Source organism: Drosophila miranda, chromosome 4 (assembly GCF_003369915.1).
Source record: "Drosophila miranda strain MSH22 chromosome 4, D.miranda_PacBio2.1, whole genome shotgun sequence".
NCBI lineage: Eukaryota > Metazoa > Arthropoda > Insecta > Diptera > Drosophilidae > Drosophila > Drosophila miranda.
In genome coordinates this window covers 32363586-32375908 of record NC_046677.1, presented here as the reverse complement: position 1 = coordinate 32375908, position 12323 = coordinate 32363586, and the positions used below count along the sequence as shown (strand labels likewise).

Sequence of the window (12323 nt, the reverse complement as noted above, 5' to 3'; positions counted from 1 at the left end):
GAGCGTTTTATTATTTTCGGTATTTATTTTCGGTTTAAGGCATTTTTGGTATGTTTTTTAATCTAGCTTGAAAATCTGGAGCGCTGCCGTCATCGATATCGATATATGGATATATCAATATTTTGACATCCCTAAAAAATGCCGTCATGAGCGGGTCGCGTCGCAGCAGAATTTTCCCACCCACCGAATAATTAATAAAGGTGTACAGTAAAGGTGCAAAGCGAACTCTTAAGAGATTAAAAGTGGAGTTTTGTTTGTTTTCGGTAATTGTTCGGTTATTGTTTAAATACATATATAGCTAGAGGCAGTGATATATAAACGTTGCAAATACAGTTTTGTGTACGTGTGTAAAGCGACAACAAAAACAGGCATTTCTTCAAGCCGACGCCTCTTCACTGAAAAACTGCAAATACTTTCGTATAAGCGGATAAAAACGTTCCGAATAAACTAAAACATTAAACAAATTGTGAACATAACTAAATTCAATGAAAACGTAGCAAAACAAATTTTAATATCTAGTGTACATAAATATATCACACATACATACAAACGTTCTAATGCCATGCAGTGAGTCAGCCACACACAAACACCCTTGCAGCATGTGTATACCTATGCCGTCATGTCATCTTTCGTTGACAGTGTTGTTTTTATACCCTGATGTTATAACATTTTGAGATGCATGTAAGGCACTATTCGAGCCACCTGGTCCTAAAACAAAAGTAGCGGAAGCCTTTAGTTAAAAATGTAGTTCCCTTGCATTTTAAAGTTAATCCAAAAGAAATTGTATTATTTTGGTATTAAATGGAGAGTCAAACTATTAGTGTAAGGGTATACAGTCCTCGGTGCGCAAAAATAATTATCCCGCCTTTCGTTTCTGGTTTTCTATGTTCGTTTAAAACATTCACACATTTTACGTGCATTGTGTAGATGAATTTTCATTCATAATTTATTTTCATAAATGTGCTGCCGGCGTAAATAGCAATTTTTAGCTTACCATTACCGTAATGGCAGATTAAAAAAATATGAAATTGGGTCATCACTCCGCTTCTGTTCTGTTGTAGTAAACCGGTTGTATACAACCAGTATTATCACCCAAAGCCACAAGGTTACATTCAGGAAATTGAACAGTGGCGATCCGTTAATTATTCGACTGTCGCTGGCGACCGTAGCCATCTACATCCATGTCTTGTTTTTACGAGTATGTTCAACGCAGCATATCGAGTTCATTAACTCCATAAACCAGTAACACCAATACAAATGTACATTTCTAGCTTGAGCTGGCCGTACCCTTTTTGGTACCAGTCTCTTAATATTTGCGTGGGCAATTTAATATATTTTTTCAAAAACAATGCTCCATGTACAAATGTGATTTTCAATCTCACCAGTTGGTTACTTGGCTACTTTTATTTGGCTTCCTCTGATCGTTGAACATGCATAGCAATGGCAACATATGCATGTATGTATGTATGTATATGCATAGAAGCATACAAGCATATGTACATACAAACTTTGCCAACGTTTCACCCGCCCACAAACGGTTTCCCGACGTTAATTTGAAATCTGGGCGCAACTTGTTTAACAAGTCTTGTAAATCGAGTTCTCGCTTTGGCTCGGCTCATAGATTATTTTTCTGGCGTTCTGCTTTCTTATGAAAATTTGTATCTATTTTGGCAACACTCCCGTTTTTAAAATTGCCATAGAGTTTCATTTGTTATTTATTCTTAACGTAATGTATTCAATGTATTATTTTGATATCATTTCAGTGTTTTTAAATCCCCAAAAAGTGAAATCCATATTGTTATTGTGTTACGTCAAATTAAATTCGTGCAACAATGTTAAAGTTTATTCGTGGAAAGGGGCAACAGCCGACAGCAGAACGACAACGCCTGCAGAAGGATCTCTTTGCATATCGTAAGGTACGTATATAAGGTGTGTACGTACGTATACAGGCACAGCCATGAAATATTCTTGATACATGTTTATCATTCGTTTTGCTTACCAGACTAAAAAGTCTTACTCACTTTTAGGCAGCTTTATATTGATAAGTTTTTATCAGCAGAACAGTACTTTTCGTGATATGTAGTTTCATTGAACACTCAGAAGTATGGTAGACTTAAATAGTCCAAGGCAATCGCTAAAAATTTTGAAAGAAAAAACTGTACATATTGATTTGAATGGAGCTGATTTCTTAATGTCTCACCTTTACAATACATACATACAAGGGTGTGCCAATTGACCTATTCAGTTGTGGGGTCATCATATTTCATTGAAAACTGACTGCTATGCGGCGTATATTAGCCCATATACATATTTTTTGTTTGTTTTAGAGCTTGTTAAGCCACTTAAAGTTCTTTGAAAGAACTGTACGTAATGTTTTGAACGACAGTCGAATTTAATGAATCATTAGGAAAGTAAAGCCTTGTCTGAAGCGGACCTCGATAAGTGGGTCAAGCGAATTGCACCATTTTGTAATATGGCTTTGCAAGCAATTTTACCTGTTGCGGAGCTACTTTAATATAAAAAGAAGGTTGGAATATAAATACACGTGCAACCATCGTCGATGTCATCAAGTTCTTCCAACAATATTTCCAATGACATCATTCACAATTCAGTCTCGATGTTTGTATATGTGCGTGGACAAACATATGTATGTATAGTTACATATACGATATTGCAGGTTAAATGATAATATAAACGAAAGATAATTTCTCTTTAAAACGCATGCACCAAGGCAATACAAATATGTTTAAATAATAACATATATAGACAGTGTAATCCCTTGGCGAGCCAAAATTAGTCATCTAAATCTATTGTTGCGAGGTACACAGAGAACATTCTCATATTCACCAACCCCAAATAATAAAATTGTACACATAGTACAATCATAGCACAGATAGTCACCAGTCAGTACCACGAAGGCAGTAGTTGATAAGATTAACTTTGTTTGTTTTATGTGCTGCTGCCCTCAGAAGTACCACATACATGCATATGTGTATACCTATGTACATACATACATGCCCATACGAAGCAAAATATCGAGCGTATTTATTGTTTGCGTAGATAGGCGTGGTATCTTCCGCTGATAAGATTTCAAACAACCTACAACAGATCCCAGGGAAAAGGAAATGCTGCACCTGTATGTGGGTCAAAATACTCGTACCGCCGTTTGTTCAAGTTGTAAGAACAAGCCACAGAATGTCTACCTTACATCAAGGATTTTTATTCACCGATATATAAAATTAAAATTATTTTCATATAAACCAATGTTTAATGTGGTTTTTGCGGCGACTTTATCGTTATGTCGATATACAAAATTTGCATTCAATATTAAATTTAAGAGTTTCTACTCAGCACAGTATATATATCACAGATGGGACTTTTTGTCGGAAGCTCATACTTCGCTGTGTAGCAGGTAGCATTTTATACAAATTAGAATACCTTTTGCAAGGGTATAAAAAAGCTTCATTAAACTTTTAGAGATGCTTGGATGACTACGATGTCGCTTCTCTCATTAAGAATGTGTCGAAAAGCAAAGTTCTTCACGGTCTGCGGGCGAAACAGTTTCATCTTATTCAACTTTGGGCATGTGTTGCTTCATTTTCACACTCTGCCACTGTTAAGGTTTTAGCTGGGGCTATACTTCTAGGAACAATGCCGAAGTTGAGCTAAAAACTTATTTCGTGCTTTTATTTTTAGTTTAATCAGAACTACGCTGTTGGTAAGGTTTAAAGACAGCTTTCGTTTAGGACTTAGTCATAAGTAAACCATTGTTGCGTATTTTGTTAACTATGTACACAAAAGCGTCAACAAAAATTGTATTAAACAACATTGCCAAAGCATATCGGGGTAACGTCATTGAACAAGTTAATGCGATTTTCCAACTGACTACTTTTAAGGTAAACTGAACGTAAACTGAAAATATGAACAAATGCGGAGATAAGCAAAACAATATAATATGCATAAATATTTACTTATGTTTATCGTTTCTTTATTTTCAGACTGCGCAGCATGGCTTTCCACACAAACCTTCAGCTCTGGCATACGATCCTGTTGCAAAGCTCATGGCGATTGGCACACAAACAGGTGCCATAAAAGTATTTGGTCAACCCGGAGTGGAGTTATATGCCCAGCATACGTTGGTCAATAATTCGGCAGCGGAGCTCAATGTTCAGTTGCTAGAGTGGGTTTACGGCACAGGCCGCATACTTTCGTTGACAGCAGCCAATCAGCTGATCCTGTGGGAACCAGTAGGCACTACACTGGTACCAATCAAAACACTGCCGTTTGACGGAAAACTTAAGAAGGTCTCTTCGCTCTGCTGTTCCCTGAATAAAGATTTACTGTGGATAGGAACGGAAGGCGGAAATATCTATCAGCTCGATTTAAAATCTTTCACAATACGAGAACCAGTCATCTACCACGATGTCGTTCTGGAGCAAGTGCCCCCGACTTACAAGCTCAATCCAGGGGCAATTGAGTCTATTCGCCAGCTTCCAAATTCATTGAATAAACTCCTAATTGCCTACAATCGTGGCCTATGCGTGCTTTGGGATATGGAAACATCTGCCGTAGAGCGCGCATACATTGCACCGGGACATGGACAAAGCGTGGGGCTTTCTGTTAATTCAACTGGAACTGAATTTAGCTGGTATCATGCGGACGGTTCGTACGCAACGTGGAGCATAGATAATGGAGAACCGCCACAAAATGTAAACTATGTACCATATGGACCCGATCCTTGCAAGAGCATCAATCGCCTTTACAAGGGCCAGAGAGGGTAAGTAAATTTGTAATTTAAAAAAAACACATTCTGTGCTATAGTATTTTATATTTCTAGCACCAACGACGTGATCGTTTTTTCCGGCGGCATGCCGCGTTCAGCGTATGGGGATCATAATTGCGTTTCAGTACATGTCAGCGATGGACACAAAGTATGTCTCGACTTTACATCTAAGGTTATAGACTTTTTTGTTACGTACAAGGAGGGAAGTGACGACGTTGAAGTACTGATTGTTTTGCTGGAAGAAGAGCTGTGCGCATACGACCTGACCGACCCTAGTATTTTGTCAATCAAGGCTCCCTACCTACACTCAGTGCATGCGTCAGCTGTGACATGCAACTATCTTGCCTCTCAAGTCACCCAGGGAGTGTACGAACGTATTTTACGAGCAGGAGATGAACAAGATATCGACTACAGCAGTATTGACTGGCCCATCACCGGCGGCGTGTTGACCGACGATTCAGTTGAATCTGATGAGGACGAAGTGGTGAAAGATTACGAAATACTTTTAACTGGTCACGAGGATGGGTCGGTTAAATTCTGGGATTGTACTGGAGTCCTGCTTAAACCTATATACAATTTTAAAACGGCAAGCATTTTTGGGAACGAGCATGAATACCGGGAAGATGGAGCTGCAGACATAAGTGCAGAACAACTTGACGAAGGAGAACCACCATTTCGTAAGGCTGGTTTGTTTGACCCTTACTCTGATGACCCGCGATTGGCAGTTAAAAAAATAGCATTTTGCCCCAAGACGGGCCAGTTAGTTGTGGGTGGAACTGCCGGCCAAATTGTTATTGCTGATTTCGACACTGCTGCCGAGGATCAAAGTTCTTTAAAGTATAACTCTATGAACTTGGTCAGCGACCGCGATGGTTTCGTATGGAAGGGACATGATCAGCTCAATGTTCGCGCCAATTTGTTAGAGGACAATGCAGTCCCATTGACCGAAAATGGGGTTAATATAACGGGAGTACTTCAAGTTCTTCCACCCGCAAGCATCACTTGCATGGCCCTGGAAGCTAATTGGGGCCTTGTGTCCGGTGGAACAGCACATGGATTAGTACTGTTTGACTTCAAGAACTTTGTTCCGGTGTTCCACCGCTGCACATTAAATCCAAATGACCTAACTGGAGCTGGCGAGCAATTGTCCCGTCGTAAGTCGTTCAAAAAATCACTGCGAGAGTCATTTCGAAAGCTCCGAAAGGGTCGATCTACACGAAACAATCCAACCAACCAGGTGCCCACTACGGCAAGTCTTACATAAATGATTACAATTAAGAACAAAACAATTTACTGAATAATTCCTTGCAGTTGGAAGCGCGTCCTGTTGAGAGGCAAATAGAGGCACGTTGCACCGACGACGGCTTGGGATCCATGGTGCGATGCCTACTGTTCGCTAAAACTTATGTCACCAACGGTAAGTATTCTTAATAAATGCATATATCAATACACCTTTCGACATTAATTAATTGAATATTTATTTTCAGTCAACATAACATCGCCGACTTTGTGGTCAGCTACAAACGCTAGTACCGTTTCTGTTTTCCTCCTACACTTACCACCAGCGCAGACCGCCGCAACCACTGTACCACCCGCAAGTGGAAATGTACCACCGCAGGCATCCCGTCGTATTTCTGCGCAGCTTGCAAAAGAGATTCAGTTAAAACATCGTGCTCCTGTTGTGGGAATATCTATTTTTGATCAGACAGGTAGCCCTGTCGATCAATTTAATGCTGGAGAAAACGGTTCGCCTCCGCATCGCCTACTCATCGCCTCCGAAGAACAATTCAAAGTATTTTCGCTGCCGCAATTAAAACCAATAAATAAGTACAAGTTAACGGCGAACGAAGGGGCTCGCATACGTCGCATTCACTTTGGATCATTTAGCTGTCGCATATCGCCGGAACTATTGCAAAGTCTTCATTCAGGCAGTCCAACCAAGTCCGTACGTTCCCATGGCGAGGGCGATGGCGCTGGAAATGTGAGCGCTACGTCAGCTGCTGGACGCGGTGACTTGTACCATGAGATGGCGCTGATTTGTCTGACTAACATGGGCGATATTATGGTTTTATCAGTCCCTGAGCTAAAGAGACAACTGAATGCTGCTGCCGTGCGACGTGAAGATATCAAGTAGGTGGAAATTGACATCATTTTAGTTCAAAACAGTCTTATATACTATCTATTATCATTCCACAGCGGCATTTCTTCGCTCTGCTTCACCAATGACGGAGAAGCTCTGTACATGATGTCCTCTTCAGAACTGCAGCGCATCGCTCTCTCTACTTCTAAAGTGGTACAACCTACAGGCATTGTGGAGGTTGAACCGTTAGAGAGTGAGGACAACGAGACCGCATCGCTGCTGAACGACGGCGATGAAAGCGATAAGGATGGCGAAGCAAATAAAGAACTCGCAAATACTGCCTCAGACACACAACCACCAGTGGCTACGCTACGCGCCAAACCGCTAGAGCTGAACGCTGATAGAAGTAGTCTCCACCTAACTAACGGGATTAGCAATAGCAACTCACCCAACCGTGCCAATGAGACTATCACAAGCTCTATAGGTGACATCACCGTTGACTCTGTCCGCGACCACTTAAATACAACAACCACCACATTGTGTTCTACAACTACAGAGGAGACTGTTGGTGAGTGAACCACTTCCTAGTAGTTTAATATAACCCGCTTCTGTCTGTTCTCTTGTAACAATACCCATACAATTTACATTAATTCTGCAAATGTTCTGTACTGGGAATATCACTGGTCAAATCACTTATCTATTGTCAACATCAATGTGGCTTTTATTCGTTATTATTTAAATAAGCCGAATGCTTACCATTTTATCTACCCTTTGATTTTAGATCTGCAACAGTAATTGTACAACCGACACATAATCCAGTCCAATTTGTAATATTAAAGCTGCCCACTATTTATTTCTACAATCTTCACACAATTTTAAGTGGTTTTGCATGCCCTATGTAATATTTTTAAACGACTTATGTCGACTATGTAAACTATTCTTCACTGTACATAAATATTATTAATTCAATTAATATAATTTTTCAACCGTAGGTCGATTATCTGTGCTTAGCACGCAAACGAACCAAGCCACTACTACCGTGAACATGAAGGACATTCCCGACATTAACATACCTAATTTAATGGACTTGGCATCAAAGAGGTGCGTGCTCTCATAAAACAAACACATAAGCAGTCATAATAAATGCTTTTAATAATTTTCTTCAAAACAGCAACACGACAGAGACGAGCACCAGTTCTGTAGTAATAAAATCCGTAATTACGAGCATATCACACGAAAAGACAAACGGCGAGAGCGAAAACGTAACAACAAAAACCACAGCGCATGAAGAAAGTCAGTTTTAAAAAAAATGGAGCCATAAAGGCATATATTTTATACTTTATATATGTACCACACTACACCACGCATGTACACATCTAAACGGCACCTTCATATCCATACAAGAAGAATATCGTGCTGAACACGATCCGAAGGCAACTGTTGCATTTTCGACAAAAAATCAATTACATATGTTACAATGCATGTTATTTTATGTAATTCAATATAATGTTAAGTTTATATTGTAATCTATACAATCCATTCGCGTGTTTACAAGTTTTTAGTGGAATTTACTCCTTTTTGTATGTATTAGTCCTTTCAACATTACAAAAGCTGCATACCTGTTGCATATGAGCTGATTACATTTCCATACTTAACGATAGACAAAAAGTACAATACGGAACACGTATGCCTTATCAGAAATGACTATTTACAACAGATTTTATACAAGTATTAAACATTCAGATCATTATACAACTTTTATATAGTAACTATATCAACTATTTAATTTACTATTGTTTGAACAGCGCGGGTTTAGCAGGTAAGTTTATGTACGACTCACAGCTAAGAAGTCAAAGTTGACCTCATTTGAGCGCGGGGATATCATTCAATACTTTTTATTCTCTCTTGTAACACTTGTTGCATGCAAGTTTTGATTATTTTTGTGAGGCGCCATCCAGCGCCTAAGAATCAGGCTCAATCCGTGGACATTTTTTACATTGACCTGTTAGGGGGTTTGCCGCCAGGACACAGGCATCTGTACCGAATTTGTTTAAGCCGGTTGTGTCTCTCAGTGGAAATCAAGAAAAATCCGAAATTTGAATCGGTAGTTGAAGAGGCGGAGAGGCTGCTTCAGCCGCTTTATTTTCTGCTGCGCTGAGTCCGCTTGGGGACTCTTTGCAGCGACACTTCAATGAGAGCGCGTTCCAAAGCGACCAGCATCGGCAAACCTATGTGCTTCGAGTGACAAAGTGCTTTAGAGTGCCATTTATGGAATTCCTATCCTCTTGTCCCGACCACTGATCGACAACGGAAAATCAACAATTAAACGCCTAATAAATGAAATTCGTCAGTTCTTGTCACTGGTCCGACCGAAAGTTGGTCTGCCTTCTTCCACCCAGGAGATAGGATGTGAAAAAAAAACGATTGTGAAAGAGTAGAACGAAATATGGTTAAGTAAAGGGCGCAGAACGTACAGTGGAAATGGAGTGAGATTTCGCATGGCGTTTTTTAACTTTAGATTCCGTTGCCCTCAATTTGTGCCGATCAGTAGCCATGTTGTCCCAGACCCTATGCCATTGAGATTCTTTTCCACCCACAGCATTTTAGGCGCTTGTCGAGGAAAGCACTTTCGTCGATGGAGTGACCAGGTATGAGTGGATTTCTGAGCGCAATTGCGAGTCATACGAGTATTTCCAGGGTTTTTTTTTAGACTCTCTATTAGTGAAGCTCGAGTGGAAAAATATAAATATTATTTAGGCTTTGAGGATTTACAAATTTTTAATAAGTACATACATACGTACATACATATGTACGTACGTACATATAAAAGTCATGGTGTTTGGGGGTAATTGTAGAATATTTTTTTTGGTGAATAAATTAATTTTATAATGTTTTGAACTGGAAAAATGGCCACCTCAAGCACAGGCTCATTTGGATGGTCTGGGCAGGCTGGCCTCATTAACACCTGAGGTCGAGTCAGATTAACAGAACCAGCGGAGGCAATCGGATTGAATTCTTCCCTTGATTTGTTTGTGAAAATGAAATGGATGGCAAGTGCGATTCTCCCTCCCGGAATTTAAGCTTGTACCTAGCACGAAAATTATTTAGAATTAATAATGAGTGAAGGCAAACCATGGGAAGGGTGGCGGAATATACCGCGTGTGAACCATGCCCATGCCCAATATGTTTTGGCATGTTCACAAACGCTTTTACCTTCACCGGCAAATACTCGTAGAGCAATACCCAAAAGAACTCCACGCGTTTGCTTATCGGCGCCTATTGGCTCTTCACGATAATCATTACATCTTGCTACACCGGATCGATCATAGCGTTTGTGACATTGCCGGCGTTTCCAGATACGGTTGACTCTGTCTTAGATTTGCTCGGCCTCTTCTTTCGCGTTGGCACGCTGGGTGAGTAGCATCAGTAGCAAGTAGTCGACGAACAGTCCGTAATAGAGCCCACGTCTTTCACAAGTACATGTATGCACATACATATTTATAGACAACGGAGGCTGGGAGACATGGTTTCAAAATTCCACACACAATCCCACGTCACGGCTTTACAGGAAAATGGAGTTCGTCGGGAGTCTGGAAGAAGGCATCGGAAACGTCACGCAAAGTTTCTTTTGGAACTACGCATTTCTTGGATCAAAAGCTCAGCTTGAATACTTGGTCCAATCGAATTTCTCGGATGAGTAAGAACTATTGCTTTGGGTCAATGATTTTTACAGTGATTTTTCATGTAGAAATATATCGCGGCGTTCGGCACTTCATCGGAGCGAAGAGTGTTTCGCTCTCTTCCAAATTGGATTCCTGTTTCCTCGTGAATATGTGTACAAGCGAAAGATCGACTCTATGATTTTGCTGGCCCAGCAAAGCGGACTTATTAGCAAAATCAACAATGAGGTAAGCTGGGTCATGCAGCGTTCAACATCAGGTCGCTTGCTGCAGGCCAGTTCGTCCAGCTCCCTGCGAGAAATCATCCAGGAGGAACGCCAGCTGACCACCGCGGACACAGAGGGGATGTTTCTCCTAATGGCACTGGGATACTTTCTGGGCGGAACTGCCCTGGTATCCGAAATCGTAGGAGGAATCACCAACAAGTGCCGGCAATCATCAAACGTTCTCGCAAGTCAGCCTCCAGCTCGTGGTCCTCCCAAAAGAGTTCCGCACTTGGCCCAGGTGGAGAGCGTACATCTGCCCAGAAAATAGAGCACGACGAACGCAAGGCGGCGCGTCGTGACGCGGCGGACGATGGCCAGAAGATGAGTTTCGGAAGGCGGGAACTTAATTTGACGCGCACAACGTTTCGTGAATTATATGGGAATTACAGCAGAGCAGATCAGCAGCAAAACTGTGGTCACAAGCCATCGGATCTCGTGCAGTCCCACGAGCACGCCGCCCAGAACGAATCTCTGGATTGTTTGGATGAGTTAATAGCTCATTTGGAGAAGGCCGAAGCTCAAAGTGACCCTTCTTCAGCTCAGCAGTTTTTTCCTGACGAATATTTTGGTGCAAACACCGAACACGCGAGCGTCGAATGTTTTGGTCCAAACACAGAACAATCGAGCGACACAACACAGAAGTAAATAATCAAAATGGCGTATTTTACCGAAATGCAAGGGCAAAGGCGCATGCTATAACGGTTTAAACAAAGATGTAACTTCACAAACTGTTTCTCCCTCTGTACGTCATACACCTTGCAAAATATATCTGTAAGACTCACCTTGTTGTGCTAACGCATCCAGTAAAAATCATCTAAAATTCGTGTAGAAATGCCATTTTGAATATGTAAGGGGATCGAGATGTACATGCAGGAATCTAATTAAATGCATAAAAGGTTCAAAAGCATGCAAATCTGGGAAAGAGTCATTATTAATTTGGTTTCAAAGTAGTTCGAAAACAAGTATGTTAAAATTATTAAAGGAAATAAATTGTACATTCCTCTATAGCAGTATATACTGTATGGTTAGTGTCCTTAGTCCGTAGATATGTAGTTGGTATGTAGCGAATGTGTAGTTCCCAAGTACACAATTTACATTTTTGTTGACCTTTTTTGTCTAAACCTATTAAATAACAGGTATTTCTTAAAATTAACTTAAAATTGATTCATCAATCGTATAAATTCACGTGTTTATGGCTGAGGGTCTTAGCTAGCTAGTAGTGTCAAAAGGACACTACTCAATAAAAATTGAGGAATAAGATTTCTGAACAATCGACCAGTTGGTATGAAAATACCATAGGCTGGATCTACAAGATCAACTATTCATGTCAATTTTTACTCCTGTTTAAATTAAGGTGGATTTAAAGGACTAAGTTATTTTTGTCATCGGTATATTTACGGTATATTCCGGTATATTTCTGAGGGTCAGTCACACTGGTTGCACGTAGGCCATTCATACTCACATGCCCGCGAAATGTCGAATTTTTTTAAGCTCAAAACGCAAAATGGCCATAT

General features: G+C 40.5%; 1 protein-coding gene, 1 long non-coding RNA gene and 1 pseudogene across 3 annotated transcripts; 2 read left to right on the top strand and 1 right to left on the bottom strand.

Annotated features, from left to right (window-relative positions):
- Positions 1-124: 124 nt before the first annotated feature.
- LOC108161841 (protein lethal(2) giant larvae) lies at positions 125-8635 on the top strand. Of its 2 annotated transcripts, none has more exons than XR_004473080.1 (9): positions 125-263; positions 1764-1916; positions 3999-4777; positions 4838-6032; positions 6095-6200; positions 6271-6913; positions 6980-7431; positions 7645-7761; positions 7856-7948. XR_004473080.1 is itself a non-coding variant. In XM_017296204.1 (9 exons), the coding sequence occupies exons 2-9, from the start codon at positions 1833-1835 to the stop codon at positions 8165-8167; spliced, it is 3501 nt and encodes a 1166-aa protein (XP_017151693.1). In that variant the 5' UTR covers positions 126-263; positions 1764-1832; the 3' UTR covers positions 8168-8635. The 2 variants fall into 2 exon arrangements, 1 of the variants encoding a protein (XP_017151693.1); XM_017296204.1 differs by lacking the exon at positions 7645-7761 and adding an exon at positions 8035-8635 and having other exon boundaries at positions 126-263; positions 7856-7964.
- On the bottom strand, positions 1763-2740 carry LOC117189019. The gene is made up of 2 exons (XR_004473081.1): positions 2201-2740; positions 1763-2134 (listed from the first exon to the last, which is right to left on the bottom strand). It is a non-coding gene; the product is annotated as an uncharacterized LOC117189019 (long non-coding RNA).
- A 1150-nt stretch (positions 8636-9785) lies between the features above and the next one.
- Positions 9786-11804, top strand: LOC117189018 (annotated as a pseudogene).
- Positions 11805-12323: the final 519 nt, after the last annotated feature.